The sequence below is a fragment of the Arachis duranensis genome, chromosome 8 (genome assembly GCF_000817695.3).
Source record: "Arachis duranensis cultivar V14167 chromosome 8, aradu.V14167.gnm2.J7QH, whole genome shotgun sequence".
NCBI classification, from domain to species: domain Eukaryota; kingdom Viridiplantae; phylum Streptophyta; class Magnoliopsida; order Fabales; family Fabaceae; genus Arachis; species Arachis duranensis.
Genome location: NC_029779.3, coordinates 26,100,811 through 26,118,338, shown reverse-complemented (window position 1 = coordinate 26,118,338; position 17,528 = coordinate 26,100,811). Strand labels below are relative to the sequence as shown.

General features: G+C 36.1%; 2 protein-coding genes across 3 annotated transcripts; one reads left to right on the top strand and one right to left on the bottom strand.

Annotated features, from left to right (window-relative positions):
- The first annotated feature begins 252 nt into the window (after positions 1-252).
- Positions 253-5,787, top strand: LOC107461630 (uncharacterized). Of its 2 annotated transcripts, none has more exons than XM_052252554.1 (4): positions 253-662; positions 925-1,856; positions 1,962-5,104; positions 5,317-5,787. In XM_052252554.1, exons 2-3 carry the CDS (start codon positions 941-943, stop codon positions 5,090-5,092), a joined length of 4,047 nt encoding a protein of 1,348 aa, XP_052108514.1. In that variant the 5' UTR covers positions 253-662; positions 925-940; the 3' UTR covers positions 5,093-5,104; positions 5,317-5,787. The 2 variants fall into 2 exon arrangements, with proteins under 2 accessions (XP_052108514.1, XP_015935651.1); XM_016080165.3 differs by having other exon boundaries at positions 833-1,856.
- Positions 5,788-8,237: 2,450 nt separating this feature from the next.
- LOC107461646 (kinesin-like protein KIN-5D) lies at positions 8,238-14,404 on the bottom strand. Its single transcript, XM_016080187.3, has 22 exons — positions 13,879-14,404; positions 13,663-13,792; positions 13,205-13,360; positions 12,633-13,109; positions 12,322-12,419; positions 12,076-12,232; positions 11,891-11,960; positions 11,725-11,801; positions 11,582-11,635; positions 11,419-11,499; positions 11,214-11,325; positions 10,964-11,050; positions 10,668-10,843; positions 10,423-10,584; positions 10,228-10,335; positions 9,986-10,144; positions 9,781-9,864; positions 9,480-9,685; positions 9,293-9,394; positions 9,076-9,185; positions 8,828-8,979; positions 8,238-8,681 (listed from the first exon to the last, which is right to left on the bottom strand). Exons 1-22 carry the CDS (start codon positions 14,046-14,048, stop codon positions 8,460-8,462), a joined length of 3,150 nt encoding a protein of 1,049 aa, XP_015935673.1. The 5' UTR covers positions 14,049-14,404; the 3' UTR covers positions 8,238-8,459.
- Positions 14,405-17,528: the final 3,124 nt, after the last annotated feature.

The following is a 17,528-nucleotide window of genomic DNA, read 5'->3' as shown; positions in this document are numbered from 1 at the left end:
TAACTAAAACAACAACAACAATAATTAAAAAGGAAAAATCAAAAGAAAAAGGAAGCCATCCCAAAAACGACGTCGCATCAAAACAGCTCCCCGCGGTAATAGAGCTTAATCTGAACCGTTCATGTCATATCCAACAGTCAATAATTCCAGATCATTTGGAGTTTCACTCGGCTCACTCGACTCGCTCGAGTCACACACACTGACTCACCTTCTATCACTCTCTCTTTCTCTCGTCTTCTCTTTCAATTTTCTCTCTCTAAACACAACACACCGAACCAAACCCTTTTTTTCTCACTTTTTTTTTTCGCTCTTTCGCATTGCTTCTCTCTCTCTCTGCATTGTGGTTCATCTCTTCCATTCCATTCGCTCTGTTTCGGTGCGGTGACCCTTTTGGTCTTTTTAACTCTCCCATCGAATCAGACGGTTCATTACATTCCACGTCACCTTCGTCTTCTTCATTACCACTCACCACACCCGCACCTTCCTTTACGTTCTCACCTCTCTCTTTTCTATCACTATATAACCGCCTAGGGTTTTCTCAGATTCGCCTCTTTCTCCTTTTTCATCGCACTGTGCAACAACAATCGTTCATTCTCTCTTTCTCGCGCCTTCGCTGCTCTCCTAGGCGTCGGGTTTCGATCCTCGCTTCTCTCTCGATTGAGGTATTCCTCGCCCTAAATCTACGCGTTTTTTTATTCATGCTGACTTTTTCTGGCTTTTTCTTTCGAATTCCGTTTTTTTGAATATGTGAGCTCGATGGGTGTTGTGTTTTCATTATGAAGTTGAGATTGTTTTACATTTTGGTTGTAATTTATGGTGTTGATTTTGTTAGGGTTTTAACTATTGATTGAGATTTGCTGGCGGGTTTTTAATTTCTTTTTCTACGGAATTGTGCTGCTGGATACGTATTCCTTTTGGCGGCAGTTTGGTGTTATGTTTCATGGCAATTGAGAAGAATAGCTTTAAAGTGTCTAGGCTTGATTCGGAGTATTCGCCACGGAGCAGGGATACTATGTCTACCGATGAAGATGAGCTTCCACGGCGTAGCTCAGCCCTGGAATCCGACGAGGATGATGAGTTCGATGATGCAGATTCTGGGGCAGGGTCTGATGATTTTGATTTGCTGGAATTAGGTGAAACCGGGGCGGAGTTTTGTCAGATTGGTAATCAAACCTGCATCATTCCGTTGGAACTGTATGATCTTGCTGGACTTGAAGATATACTGTCAGTGGATGTGTGGAATGAGGCCTTGACTGAGGAGGAGAGGTTTGAGCTCGCCAAGTATCTGCCTGACATGGACCAAGAGACTTTTGTTCAAACCCTGACAGAGCTTTTCACTGGTTCTAACCTCCATTTTGGGAGTCCTATTAAGAGGTTGTTTGACATGCTGAAGGGGGGCTTGTGTGAGCCAAGGGTTGCCCTGTACCGGGAGGGCTTAAATTTTTTTCAGAAGCGACAACATTATCATGGGCTGAGGAAGCATCAGAATGACATGGTCAACAATCTTTGTCAGATAAGAGACGCTTGGCTTAATTGTAGGGGTTACAGTATTGAAGAAAAGCTCCGTGTTTTGAACATTATGAAAAGTCAAAAGAGTTTGATGTATGAGAAGGAAGATTTGGAGGTTGATTCTTCAGATAAAGAATCTGGTGAAGGTTTATGGAGTAGGAAGAACAAGGATAAGAAAGTTGCTAAAAAAATTGGCCGTTATCCTTTCCACGGGGTAGGGTCTGAATTTGATTTCCACTCACGAGGACAATTGGGGTTCAGGGAGCAGGAAAAGTCTGAAAAGCAAAGCCCGAAAGGTATACTTAAGTTGGCTGGTTCAAAGACACCTTCAGCAAGAGACCCAACAGGTAATTTGTGCTCTGTATACCATAGTGCTTTAGTTATGATTCCTGGGCTCCATGGTCCAGTTATTGTTCTTTCTCAACATAATGAGTCTGTGGGATATGATTCAGGGTCAATATTCAGGATGAGGGATCAGCTTAGGAATGGCGACAATGATGAGGAAATGTCATATGGGCTTATTGCCCGAGATCGTAATGTATTACGTAGCAACATGATGGACAATTCTGGTGTTCCAAGAGCAGGAAAGAAGCATGACCTACGAAGAGGTGATGAAAGGGATGCTGATAATTTGTTGGGTATATCTCCGTCCTCAAAGGCTGATCTACATGGATATGCTAGAAATTCAAACCAATCTTCAGATATGAAGTTCACAGCAAAGTCGTCTTCCAAGCGGGGTTCCTTTGATTTTTCTAGAAAGGCTAAATATCCTGAAAATGTTCAACAATTTGTAAATAGTGATCAGATGAGGTCTAGAACGAGGGGTTCACAATTACCAGTAAAAGGTAATCCGCTTGATCCATCAGATTATGATGAATTTTACTACAATAACAATACACCTGGAGACAATTTTGGTATGGATTCATCGTTTAAATATGATGACTGGAATCTGCGCGCAAAGAAGTGGAAGACAGGAAGAGAGTCTCCTGACCTTACTTACACAGCCTATAGATCTTCCACACCACAGGTGAGTGAAAGACTTCAATCCTCTGGTTTCAGAGCAAAATCATTGCAAGAGAAGTTCAGGGTAAATTTTATACAGAATGGAGGAAAAAGTACAGAGGCTCGGAGGGGTGATCATATGTTTCTAAGAGGTGAAGAAACTGAGTCGGACTCATCAGAACAGTTGAATGATGACGAGGATGACAATCCTCTATTGCATAGAAAATTTGCTTATCAAATGGGCGCTGCTGATGGTTCTCACATGAAATCATTGAAGTCTCACCTAGATCCTAAAAAGGCAAAATTTGTTGGGACAGATATGAATGCACATGCAACTATTCAATCCAAAAAGAAAGGTGGATTTGCAGGGCATATTGAAAATTACCTTACAAAAGCAAAGCAGAAGGGCAAAGTACAAAATGGAGGTCCATTGCATAACCCGCCTGGAAGAATTAGGGAAGAGAGCTATCCCACACGATCAGATATGCTTAATGATGGTGATGATGATTGGAGACAGGCATACAAGATAGGCAGGAATGGTCGAATGCGAGGGGAGCCTGCTGAAAGGCTAGACATGCTGTTATCAAATGCATATACTGCTGAGCGAAAGAAGAAGGGGAGAACCATCTCCACCGTTGATCATTCCATTTCGAGGTCTAAATATTTGCATGATTCTGTTGGTGATGATGATGTCTCGCTTGAGAAACAGTTTCTGGTGGATGATAATGGAGTTGGGAAGAGTAGGTTTGGGAGAGATGCACATAAGGGTGATCAAAGTGAAAGAACCGATGCACCACTACTTGGATGCAACTCATCAAAGAAGAAGCGAAAAGTGAAGGCTGATGTCACAGATCTTATTGGAAGAGATGAAGATGCTAATCTTCTGTCTGGCACTCTTCTCCAAACTGGTGATTCCATTCCCTTGAAGAAAAAGTCAAAGAAGAAAAAAGAGGCTGAGGTGGTAACTTTGATACCAGATGTTGAAAATGCTGAGCGTGTTATTGATATGGGGACAGCAGATGTGGAACTTGAAACTAAGCCTCAGAAAAAGCCGTTTACTTTGATCATGCCTACTGTTCATACAGGGTTTTCATTTTCTATTATACATCTTCTATCAGCAGTCCGGATGGCAATGATTAGTCCACCTGCTGAAGACAGCTTGGACGTGCAGAAACCTGGAGAAGAGCAGAGCAAATCGCAGGAAGGTGTTGTCAATGGTGCTCTTTCTGATGATAAGGCAATTGCCCGTGCTGAGCCTTCTGATCAACTGAATATGCCATCTCTTACTGTTCTGGAGATTGTAAATCGTGTGAGGTCAAACCCTGGTGATCCTTCTATCCTTGAGACACAAGAGCCACTGCAGGATTTGGTTAGAGGTGTTCTGAAAATATTTTCTTCCAAAACAGCACCCTTAGGAGCAAAGGGTTGGAAGGTATTAGCAGCTTATGAGAAGTGTACTAGAAGTTGGACATGGACTGGCCCAGTTTCTCATAATTCATCTGGCCATGATACCATTGAGGAGGTTACATCTCCTGAGGCTTGGGGTCTTCCTCATAAGATGCTCGTCAAGTTGGTTGATTCTTTTGCCAATTGGTTGAAATGTGGTCAAGAAACTCTTCAACAAATAGGAAGTCTTCCTGAACCACCTTTGGCATTGATGCAGGTCAACCTTGATGAGAAAGAGAGGTTTAGAGACCTTAGGGCCCAAAAGAGTCTTAACACCATTAACCCAAGTTCAGAGGAAGTGAGGGCTTATTTCCGGAAGGAGGAAGTCCTAAGATACTCAATTCCTGATAGAGCATTCTCTTATACTGCAGCTGATGGGAAAAAATCTATTGTGGCACCTTTGAGAAGGTGTGGTGGTAAGCCAACATCCAAAGCCCGAGATCATTTTATGTTGAAACGCGATCGCCCTCCACATGTTACAATTCTCTGTCTTGTCAGAGATGCAGCTTCTAGGTTGCCGGGAAGTATTGGCACTAGAGCTGATGTCTGTACATTAATTCGAGATTCCCAATATATTGTTGAAGATGTTTCTGATGCACAAATTAACCAAGTAGTTAGTGGGGCTTTGGATAGATTGCATTATGAACGTGATCCTTGTGTACAATTTGATGGGGAAAGAAAATTGTGGGTTTATTTACACAGAGAAAGAGAAGAAGAAGATTTTGAGGATGATGGCACATCGTCCACAAAGAAGTGGAAGAGGCAGAAAAAAGATGCTGCAGACCAATCTGATCAAGGAGCTGTTACTGTTGCTTACCATGGGGGTGGGGAGCAAAGTGGATATGATTTGGGCAACGATCTCAATGTGGATCCACCAGCATGCATTGACGATGATAAGGGAGTGGAACTCATACCTAATGTGGATACACAATTGAATGCGGAAGACCATGTTGATGTCAATCATGCTTTAGAGGAAGGCAATACTTGTGAGGGTAACTCAATGGCTTGGGAGGATGCCCTTGATTTAAATCCTCCTCGTGAGGTATGCCAAGAAAACTCAACTAATGAAGATTATGACGATGAAGCCTTCGTAAGAGATAGGCCTGTTGATATACCAAGTGCAAGCATATTATGAAGAATCCTTCAGGTAGTTACTTGTGTCATTAACTCATTATAGCATTATTCCAGTATTCTGATTGTAATGTTCTTTGAATGTTTGGTTGCATGTCAAACTAGAGTATAGATTATTATCAAATATAAAATAGTCTGTTCATATTATTTTCCCTTAAAAAAAAGGTTGTAATAGCAATATGAATATTGATGCATGTGTCTCATACAAACACATACATGTATATGCAGGCTTTAGTACATCGGCATTCAAGGGTTCAGACATCCTGTTGTATCTGCGCTTGTACATAATAATGCAGTGCTGGCGCAGTTCCTTTGTACATTGATTTGATCGGGGAGATTGGAATAGAATGTGATCTTGTTGAAGATCATTACATTTGGTTAGGGTTAGCTGGATGTCTTTATGGGTTTATATCCCTCAATAATTCCTCTTGGGTCTTTACTCAATATCTAATGATCTAAATTCTCAAGTTAGCTTCTTGTTTGGTCCAATCAGGAGCGACACTTATCGCTTCACAAAATTTCTTATTTTATCTTGTATATATGGTTCAATTATGTCATGATGTCAAGTACATCAAATAGGTTTTTTGCAGCCGAATAAGCGAGACAATATTAATCATCTCCGAATCAAATAGTGAATTGATGAAAGACAGAATAGCTTGACACTCATTGTTATCCACCATAATGACATTTTTCTGTTAAGGGCCGAGATCTTAGTTTAAAATTCTGAATAAAAACTGTTTCTTGCTAGAAAAGGATCCAAGAATAAATCTCAATCAACAAGAATCTGTGTATCTTTGTGAAGAAAGATGTAGGGTAGGTCGCCAGGTAGAGGATGCTATGCTGCTGCTGCTGCCTATGCATGGTGTTCCTATTTAGCAATTCATCTTAGTGATTTGGGATCGACTAGACATGTTCTTGCTTTGTCGAGTAGAGCGTAAAATCGGCAAACGATTTGGATCGCGGTATCCAAATTAGATTCCAAATGAATGTGGTTAACAACGATTAAATTTCCAAAAAGTAGTTTTTTAGATTTATGATTTTTACTATTTTATTCTTTCAAATTCAAAATTTATTGTACTAGTTTTTGACATCTAGCATTGGTCATTATATTGGTTTCGTTTTGGCACTTAATCAAGACAAAAGTAAGAAGACAAAGAAGAGTTTATATGATATATAAACTGTATTATTTTTTGCATTCTCTAAAATGATTTTATTTTCACCTTATTTAAGTGTCATGTATAATATGACAAGTCAAAGTTAATTCAACATTTTGTTCATTGATTTAACGCTAGAAAGAAATTAGGGCCAATATGATGTTTGGAACTAGATTTTGATTTCTCTTTAAATCTGAAGCACTAAAATGATAAAAAAACATAAATTTTAATAAACACTGAAAATTTAGTCGGTTAACGTAAATATTACAAGTGGTCATTTTAGTTATAATTATTTTTGTATGTGTTAATTCGGTAGTGTTTTAAAGAGATACTTTTACGAAGCGTCAGGTTAATGACTTTTTTTTGTATTATAAAAATATTAAATAATTCTAAAATTTTTGAGTAATATTATATATCTAAATTTTTTTATAAATTAAATTTAATTAAGTTAAATAATAAAATTTACAATATTATTAATTATATTTAATTTTTGTTATGTTAAAGGAACTTAGTTAAACTTAAATAACAAAAAAAATTTAGATATATAACATTATTTAAAATAAACGGTTATATACCAGTGTTTGTGACGTTGTGTGCTGTAAAAATGGATCAAATCAGACAGCTCATTAAAAAGACAACCTTGACCTGGGACCCAGCTGCCGGTTTCGGAGCCGACCTTGGCGTCCACCAAAGAGAAGTTATTTCTAGTTATTATTAGTTTACTACTGCACGTGGCTGCTTGTACAAGCTCATTTCCGTGGGTTGGATTTGGCTTCTGACTCTTATTGCACCCAAAATATCATGCGGCTGTCAGTCACAGCTATGAAGTATGGATATTATGTTGAATTATTGTGTTTGTATGTCGGACACGATATTTATCAAGTCGTCTGATATACGTGTATTGCACCCAAAATATCATGCGGCTGTCGGTCACAGCTATGAAGTATGGATATTATGTTGAATTATTGTGTTTGTATGTTGGACACACGATATTTATCAAGTCGTCTGATATACGTGTTTGTCATGTTTACGTATATTTAAAGAGTAAAGTATCGTTTTTGTCCTTAACGTTTGGGATAAATTTTATTTGTGTCTCTAACGTTTAAATCGTCCTATTTGTATCTTTAACGTTTGTAAAAGGAATTCAATATTATCCTGCCCTCAATTACACATCATGAACGCTTTAGTTTGAATTTTAAAAATCTCTTCTTGATGATCCATTCCGAAAAATAGCTCATCAAAAGTTGAAACTAATTCCTACAACATTTACACAATTCACTTTTATAGGGACATAATTGAATCTAAACACAAATAGTAGATATAATATTAAAATCGAACACATCCAAATGAGATTTAATTGAGAATAAATACATCCAAGTGAGAATAATTGAAAAATATGATCTGATTTGTTAATATAATTGACAGTAGGATAACATTGAATCACTTTTATAAATGTTAGGGATACAAATAAGACGATTTAAACATTAGAAACACAAATAGAACTTATCCCAAACGTTGGAAACAAAAACAATACTTTATTCTATATTTAAATATCATCACGTGTCACCTTATCCAATTTTATTTTTAATATATATTTTTGAATTAAATTTAGATATAATATATATTATTATTTATTAAACAAAAAATATTTTAAATACTTGATATAATTAAAATAAAATATTAAAAATAATTAAAAATTAATTTATATTTTAATTTTAATAAAATATCATTATAATTTATATAAAAAATACTTGATATTTTATATATATATATATATATAGACACTTGTCCCATGTCTTATAAAATTTTAGAACTTGCGTATCCATCATGTCGTAACTGTGTTAATGTTGGTGCATCATAATAGCGAATTTTCGCCTTTCTTACGTTGATGAAATGTTAAAAACTCCTCATGCCCCCGGTGATCCGTGCCCTGGTTTGGTACTAATGCTGTGTGTACTGTGTACTTTGCTTTGCTGAATATCCATACGCCGAAAAAAAATAAATAATTAATATTACTTTTGGAATGCAAGATCTAGTTTAGTACAAACACGCCAGAAACATATTACATACCTTACATATTCCTGCCTCTCCACAAGACTAACCACCCTTTTTCTTTATCCTCTATACTCCCCAGAGGAAAAAATAATAATAAATGAATATATATTATTTGTGGAATTACATCTCAACAAATATGCTATTTACAGAACTTGGACTCTCCTAGTTAATAGCAGTAAGAGGAAGTCTGGAGTCTCTAACTGATTGCGCGGCTTCGTATGCCCCAATTTGTTTAACATCTCCATTTGCTTGTTTTGGAGATCTTGCATCCCAAAATGACTTCAATAGTTCGTCAAACGATGGGGTTCTTAGTTCTTCTATGGATGAAACGCTTGGCAAGTTGAAAGGTCTCTTTCTTGGTGTTGAACAAGATGGTTCGTCCACCTGTTCGTCACAGGGTAATTAACACATTTAGAAAAATTTGTACGCAGTAACAAGTAAATGTTGTCACTGTACTGTTGGGAACTATAACATCACATATTATACGTTCTAATATACAAAAGTATGCATGGCAAGTTCAACTCTCTTACCGTGTATTCATTGAGCAGACATTTGCCTGAATTTTCGGTTATCTCTACAATTCTGTGGTAATGACCGCCCTTCAGTTCTCTTAGATCTCCATAGCATGGGACGATCATGGAGTTCAGGTTCTCACAAGCTTCATGATCAAGTTGCAACGAATCTGCAAGTGCGGTTTTAACTTATCAGTTGACATTTGCATATTGATCTATAAAGGGAATAAATCATGGTAACTGAGGTATGAGACTAAAATACTGACGATCAATCGATAAGTTAATATCCTTGTTAGCTGTGCCTGCATCTTCGAGTGTTGTTGATACAGCACTTGAGAATTGGGTTCGTAGGCCTTGATTAGCTTCCATTCCTCGCCTAGCCAGAAAGTAATGGGGAAAAATAAAGCGTAACGTTAACAATATAGTTAATATATATTATTGTATTTTGATCATTTTGGTCTGAGTAGGGAAATCAAAGCCTACCTAATTATAGTATCCACTGAATCACCATTTCTCTTCTCCAAACTAACCAAGGACTCTTGAGCTTTTCTCCATTGTTGCGAACCTACTTTGGCCTTGTTGAGGCTGCAGTTGTATGTTCACCGTTAGACACAGTAAACAGAAGATAGATAACAAATGATTAGGAAAAATTAATGCATTGTTTATATACCAGGTTTGAAGAACCTCCACTAGGTGTTTCTTTCCAGATTCTACAGCAGAAGTATTCTCTTGGTAGTTTGATTCTGATTTTTCCATGTGAACTCTCCATTCTGCCTTGACAGATGAAGTGGAATCCTGCATGGTTAATGTTTCTTGCCGCAGCTGACTGGTTTTACTGTTTGCACTATCGCGAAGATCATTAACCGCCATTTGAACCTAGGAAAAATAAGAATAGGATGTTATCTTCAAGTGTTTGTGGGAGACTCTATAAGCCAAACTTGAAAATTCACATGTTCAGAAGCAATAGCTACCAGTTTTTTCTTTCTAGCATTTGAGGTTGCAAGCATTTCTGCCACTTTCTCCAATAGTTGTTTTTCCTCAAAGGCAGCGCACTCCTACATTCAGTTAAGAATGAGAACGACCGAAGTTAAAAGATGAGACAAATTTGTGTTCTCTTCTTAAAAGTAATATCCAATCATGATTTGTGTAATTATGAGAAAATGCATAGTTGGTCACCTCAAACTTCTTTTCAAGCTCACATAATTTTTTATCATTATCAACTTGTGCTTCCTCCACTATTTGGGTCAGACTGGATGCATGCTTGTCTAAAGTTTCAAAGAAGTTCACCGTTATTTTAGACACTGCACGATTAGTCTCAACTGCTCTAGCATGTGCCTGCATGCAACAGCAGAAAATTGAGCATCCTCAAAAATCAGAATGTCCAACTCAAAAGTGTGAACAACCCAAAAATCGCATACCTCCCGTTGTTGATTAGCATACGCAGTTAAATTGGCTTCTTGCTTGTGGAGACTACTTTGAAGATCGTTTAGTAGCGAATCAGCTTCTAAGGCAATTCCTTTAAAAAGCTGCAGCACAGAAATCAAGTTAAACATAGCAATAAAATCTGACTTTAGGTAGAATCAACTTTAACGGGTGAATAATAAAGCGCTTACATCCTCCAAGGCAGAAGAATGCTTTGCTACTTCAGATTTCAAGTCTTCATAAGTTAACTGGTTATTTCCTTTAAGCTCCTCAGCCAAATCATCCAAAGCTTTAATGCCAGTGCCATACATGTTTTTCACCTTTGCTACCCTTATTCTAAGGTCTTCGGTAGCCTTCAAAAGCATACCAAAACGAAGTAAGTAAATCCGGAAAATTCTAGTTTTCTAACAAAGGTTTGTTTAAACTTTAAACCTACCGTTGCCTTTGTTGATACAAAAGACTGCATATCTTCCTCCATATCCTTTAGTTGCTTCTCTTGATGCATTACAGATTCTGACACTGTCTTGTGCAACACCTCAAGCTGTTGAGCTAACTGAGACTGGAATTTTTGGATGAGTATTCTATTTCCTTCTTCAATTTTATCCTTCCGCTCTATTGTTGGAAAAGAAAATTTATCGGTAAATATGTCCCTCATGTCAGTGGTATGTATTTTATTCAATCCATGCCCAGAAAAGGAAAAAAAGAAAAGAAACTCTAGAGAATAATACTAACCAATTTTGGAAAATAGGTTTGTCACATCTGATGCAGCATTCTCAAGCTCAGCTCGTAGGTCAATTGCACGTTCCACAAGTGCCTTCTCTGAAAACATAAGAAAAGAATTGATAAAAAGATATAAAATGTAAGCATCTACTCATGCAAAATACTGAAGTAGATTGCATTGGCATAAGATGGTATTCAACCAACTTGAAAATTTAACAATACTAGAGGAAATTACACAAACGTAAGATTATAATTCACTAACCTGATTTTAAGAGATTTGATATCAGATATTCCTTTTCCTTAATTTTTGCATTTGCTTGTTTATGCCTTTCCTCGAGATCAAACAAGGACTGCTGAGTTTCTTCTAGACTTTTCTGAGAATACAGACACCAGAAGTAAGTTTAATTTGTGAACATATCAGCCGTTCAACACAAAAGAACGGAGGAGTTATGCATGACCGAATTTACCTCAGTTCTTTCAAGTTTGTCACTTAATTCAGCAGTCAAAAGTTGCTGAGAATGGTAGAGTTCTTGAAGCTCCACTAGTTGCTAATCACAAATCAGGGCACATCGTTATTTTAACTGCTAACTCAATAGTTATAAATGGAATAATCAATGACGGAGTACACACCTTATCTTTGGACTCTGCCTCTTGTTCCATGCGTTCTATCTTTTCAGCCATGGCCTATGGAACATAGATTAGGGATTAGCAATGCTGCCAAAGATATCACAGTATTTCCAATTCAAATTGACATTAGAACACTCAAAGGAAACCTTCTTCTCTGCTTCTTCGTGAATATATCGATCACGTGGTATATAGATTCCATTCTTCTCTCTAGCAGCATATACCTCTGCGTAACATAAATAAAAAATCTTTTAAAGGGAAAAAACATCGAGGAAGATAAGTTTAACAATCTGAAAAGTGTAAACAGTAAACAACCTTGCTTCAGTCTGTCAATCTCGGAATACAAATCCTTTATCATTGCAGATTTCATCATTTTCTGATTAACCTGACAAAATAACCAACGCCAAATTGTTATATATGGTTTACTGTTGAAAACATCGAACTGATTCGTTGAAAGATCAAAATGTTAACCGGAAAGAAGGAGCAACTAAAAAAGTCACCTCTGGTTTGTTCTTTATATTCTTGGCACGATGTGCATAATCCAAGGTACTAAGGGTTTCTTCAAGACAGTGAATGGAAGGCGATATTGTGGCAATAATGCATGTCTTGGTTTTACCACCCAAGGAATCCCTCAACAATCTGGTTAATTTGCTATCCCTGATAAAATAAAAGAAAGAAGGCCTGATTTAAAAGTAACCAAAATAATATGAATGACAATCGACTATATTAGTTGCAGCTGCTCATACCTATATGGAACGTGACCTGAGTGCTCAACAAGGGCGTTAATCACTCGACCTAGTGTAAGTAGACTTTTATTTATCTCCCCAGCCTCCCTTGCTCTACCCTGCAAGTATTGTTTTTCTTAGTGGAAGTTCAAAAGCTGTGAAATTTTGTTCTGTTCAGACACTATAGAACAAGGCAGAGTCAATGCAGCAGATTAACACAATTTCTTAGAACACCAACAAAACTAATAAATAATGACAAAACTTATGCGAAAACAAACAGGATATCACGTAGCCACATGTTCCCACCCAAATCAGGCATAATCATATAATACCTCTCTTGCACCAGAACGAGAGATATTCTCAGAGCCTGCAAGGTCCACAAGATTGAGCTTTCCACATTTAATCATTTCTTCACCCTCCGGGGTACACTCCTTAATATGAATTGTGATTGAAAAAATGGAATGAGAACGGCTACTTTGTTTGTTAAGAAGAGTCTCAGCAGTACGCCTTTTTGCTGAACCTTTTTCCAATATCTTGTAAATTTCATTTGCAGTGCAAACAATCTCTTCCTCTAATCCTCTAACAAAAACACCCCCTTTCCCATCCTCCATTAGAGCGATAGGTTTTTTAGACTTATCATCTACAAATTTTACAGTCTCCTCAGGGGCCAAAAGATCCGTTATTTCCTCATTGTAAAGCTCTAAGAACGTTACTTTCATATTGTACTCTGCATTCTGAGCCTCCAATATATCGAAAATCTGTTTCACAGCTCTGGGGATGACGCCAGCATCACTCGGAAATTCACCATTCTGCACGGTGAAGAGCACAGAAGGAGAAATGGATTTCAATACAAAACAACTGAGCAGACATAAAAAGCAGTTAAAACAGGGGAATATTGAATAACCTTCTTTCTAGCTCCTCCTTCCATTGTGTATGTCTTCCCCGTTCCCGTTTGACCATATGCAAAAATTGTGCAGTTATAACCCTCAAGTACTTCATACACAATAGGAGACACAGCCTGGTCATACAGTTCCTTCTGCTGAGAGGCAGGGCCAAACACCTATACTCCAAAGTAAACCAAATTCAAAATAACTGCAATTGCTGTTTAAATTACAGAAAGAAAGGGAAAATAAATATTTAGAAGTTCTTTACTACCATGATCACGACCGATAAGACATACGTTATTTCAAAATGCCAATGTGAAAGGGCTTTCAAATCCAATTGATGAATGTTATTTTCTTCTAGAATTCTAAATTGAACCTCCACAAGTATTCTTATTCACTTTACTAGAAGATTCTCCACAAGATCACATATGTGCAATACAATTCGTGCACTTGAATAAATTGCAAGAAGGCACAACACCTTGTCAAATGCGAAGGTTTTATCGATCTGTTTGTTGGCTATATTCTGCACAGCGGAAACCTCCCTTCTACCTTCATTGCAGGAAATCACAACAGGCGTATTCACCCTCATTTCATCTTCGTTCAACGGCCTGCAACAAACAAAACGAAAACAATCACATAACAATCCAGAGTTGCAAAAACAAGCTGAATCAGCTTAGCAGCGAGTGAGAGTCACCTGCATCGAAGGAGAACCTGCACATTGACGCCTTTGTCCTTGTCGTTCTTATTGAAAATGGTTGAATTGGAATCCACAGATCGCAGATCTCGCACTGCCTTGTCGCTGGAGCGAGGCGTGGATGGAGATATGGACACGAGTCCTCCTCCTCTTCTCTGCTGTGCATCCATGATCGGCGACGGAAGAGTGTGGAATGTGGATAGAGAATGAGGAAGAATCGGAATTGAACCGATAAAATGAGAAGCTTACAGTAAGAAGAGAACAAAGGAAGAAAAAAGTGCCGGCCTTCAAATGGAATTTCACGTGAGAATTCAGAAACCAGAAATCTTAGAGTCAAAGACTCTTTACACTATGCAACACAATATAATACAATCCGATATTGCTTAAGATAATAATTTCCGTCGATTTATAAATAATAATTAAATATATTATGATTATGTAGTTAGTTGTCTTGATAGAGAGAGCGTGTGAGTGTGAGTGTCTTTTTTCGGGAGCTGGAAGAGAAAAGGTGCGTGTGACTGTGAGCGATCCAATTTTGGGTACTGACAGAGATAAACCAAATAAGTTACAAATTTCCGAACTCAAATAGAAAGCCGTTACGGCAATTCACGAGCAAAAATGGGCCCGGATAACGGCGTCCAAATGCCACCTTTCTACTTTCTCCTTTCATTCGACCGTTATAAACAACATAAGGTTAGCTTCCGTCAGTAACTTAAAAAACCCATCTTTTATTTTGTTTGAAAAATTTTGAAACCTTCCTTTTTAGTAAGGTAAAAATTCACATACACTTGTCTTTATATAAAATCTGATAATTTAAAATTATTAAATAATTTAATTAATTTGATTAAATTATTATCTAAAAATTTTTTACTATCGTGCTAAATGTATACAGTAGTATAGGATCCTCAAAAGAATAATAAACAAATAAATAAGAGTATAAAGGTGAGAGTTCCTATTTATTATCAACGAGGAAGAAAGGTGGTTTCAATTAGCATATGACCAAGGACCCACTGCAAATTCTGCTGGTTTAATTTAAACAAAATATTTTGGTCCGGGGACCTTGTCTACTCTTTGACTTTTGAGTTGATGTTTTAGAAGTGGAGTGATTTGCCTCTGATTTTTTATTACGAGTGTTGATGGGAAATATATCATGCACTATTTAAATATCTCCTGCTAGGTTCTAGCAAGCAAATCACATTTTTCAGGTGCTATCTGTTTTAATATTTAGACTTTATATATTAGTATTCCAGATTGCTGCAATTTTTGTTTTTCAAATAAAAAAGTTCAAAGTACATCTAACGGTCTAACCTGAGATTCATTTGGAATTGACAAGGTACATGATTAGGAGATCTAATAGTGGATGGTTTTGATAATGCATCTTGAAAAGATACATAACGTTTTTTAAAATTAATTTTTTAGTATATTAATAAGGTTTTTTATATTTTATTTTATTTTATTTTACAAAATAGAGTTATTGCAACTTAAAAAAAAAATAGCAGTAGTCACCCTAACCCTGTTTAGATCATGTTTATTTGTGGATACATAATAAAAGTAAGCAAAGTTGGTACCTGAATGGAACGGAAAATAATAAATAGAGTGATTTTTACGATTGAATATGATTTAGATATATAAAGAATGAAGAAAGAGGAGGAGTATTGATAAGGAAAGAAGTAGAAGTTTGGTGGTTCAGAAAAGGAAGGCAAGGCAAGGCAAGGTAGGGTATTTAGCATGGTGGTATAAGGTACCCCACCTTGATAATGATAAAGAATAAGGCACATGCTAGCCACTTGGTTCTTATGATTGTTATTACGACTCCTTTTTCTTCATTTTTATCTTTCTTATGTATAATTCTACAAACCTTGTAGTTTTGATGCATGGCAGAATCCTATGACCATAAATAGGCTATATGAAACTTACACCGGATTTAAATTTAGTTAGTTATTAGTTTATTTGATATTTGATTGATTTGCTTTCTACATCTACTCATCTAACACCTTTTTGCTTTCTTTAACACTCCATACCATATATTATTTGATGTTGTTACTTACGTCTTTGTTGGTACGCCCATCGTCTTCTACCCAAATATTAATTTTTCTAACGAAAAAAAAATTACAAAACTTTTTAAAGCAGGGACATGAAGTTTAAACTTGAAAGGAACTCTACTAAGTACTAAGATAACAAGGAATCTATCTGATTCTTGTTACTACCTCAGCCAAAACAAATAGATAACACAATAACGAAGCAAACGCTGCTAAGTGCAACAGCTATGAAATTTCCACTTCGGTTGCAATTAACTTGGCAATTAAGTGCAAGTTACGGTTAGATAGTTCCTTATATTGGACCATATATAATTCATATTTATATGCGTTATATTTTATTATAATTGTTAGAATATAATTAGGATTAATTAATATTATTTAGTATACTGAATATTTATTATTACGATTCTCTTAATACTTATAAATACTTTTTTATATTGTATCATTTTAGACAACTTGAATATATTGAATAATATACCATTCTTTTTAATCTCTTATTTCTAACAATAATACTATAATCAAGAACGATAAGGTCGTGCCATTGACACTATTCCGTTCTGTAGTGATATGTTCGTGGGAATATTTATATACATTGAAAATTAACTGCATCGATGTACAATTTGGTTGTGGTCGTGAGAAATCATTGAAAACTAACATTGAAGCAATCCATATTGGGCTTTTTGTTGATGTTTTAATATTTGTGATACAATATATATAAAGATAACAAATATCAAATGAAAATTATTATTTCTGTGTGTTCAATTACACTTATTTTTATATGTTTATATAATTATATCGCTCATATATTTATATCAAATGGGAGCTTTAGTCATGAGATCAGACATAACTTGGGAGATTAATTACAAAAATGTGTGCATTCAAAGTTATTGTGTTTTTTTAGTGTGTGGTTTTTTTTATATTTTATGTAAAAATAATTTGTCATACAATTATTTATCTCAAAAATTTAAATTAATAAAAAAATAATATAAATAATTATATCTAATGGAACTGCTTGAACTTCAAAAGGGAGGGTTGAATCAAGTTAATTCAGAACTAAAATTCTTGAGCTCTGTTTTTACGGAAAATAAATTAGGAGATTTTTTTGTTTTGTCTTATATGCAAAACTGAAATAGAAAAGAAAAGAAGATAAACATGCTAACATGTATCTAGTTTAGATTCTAAATGCCATGAATCCTACGTCCAGTCTCTACCACAACTATGGTAGAATTTTCACTGTGATTAACTGACTACAATCACCAATACTATTGAATTACAATATAATTCAACTAGTATTTACCACTAAGCTTTTTTCACCAAAGTTCAACTTTTCAAGTGCTGTCCCAACTTGGAAGGAAAACCTAAACAGATTCAAAAACACCAAATGTTATCCCAACTTGGTAAGGAAAACTAAACCTTAGTTCAATAAAATCAAATTACACAGGAATATTTCTTTGGCTTTTTCATGCTTCTCTCTTGCCTCTTCTCTCATGACTTTTTCAACTCACATTCATAAACCTTTTTCTCAAACACTGAAAGATGACATTAAATAGCCATAGCAAAGAAAATCTGAAATGAAGCCCAAATTGAAAGAAAATGATTTCAACTCAAGTG

What these genes read in the sequence shown, in the direction of transcription:
- LOC107461630 (XM_052252554.1), top strand. Translation starts at nt 941, where the DNA reads ATGGCAATTGAGAAGAATAGCTTTAAAGTGTCTAGGCTTGATTCGGAG. An exon ending in TTCAGCAAGAGACCCAACAG is followed by an intron (nt 1,857 to 1,961) that starts GTAATTTGTGCT and finishes GATATGATTCAG; the next exon opens with GGTCAATATTCAGGATGAGG.
- LOC107461646 (XM_016080187.3), bottom strand. Translation starts at nt 14,048, where the DNA reads ATGGATGCACAGCAGAGAAGAGGAGGAGGACTCGTGTCCATATCTCCA. An exon ending in GTGGAGGTTCTTCAAACCTG is followed by an intron (nt 9,395 to 9,479) that starts GTATATAAACAA and finishes ATACAACTGCAG; the next exon opens with CCTCAACAAGGCCAAAGTAG. An exon ending in TATTAACTTATCGATTGATC is followed by an intron (nt 8,980 to 9,075) that starts GTCAGTATTTTA and finishes CCGCACTTGCAG; the next exon opens with ATTCGTTGCAACTTGATCAT.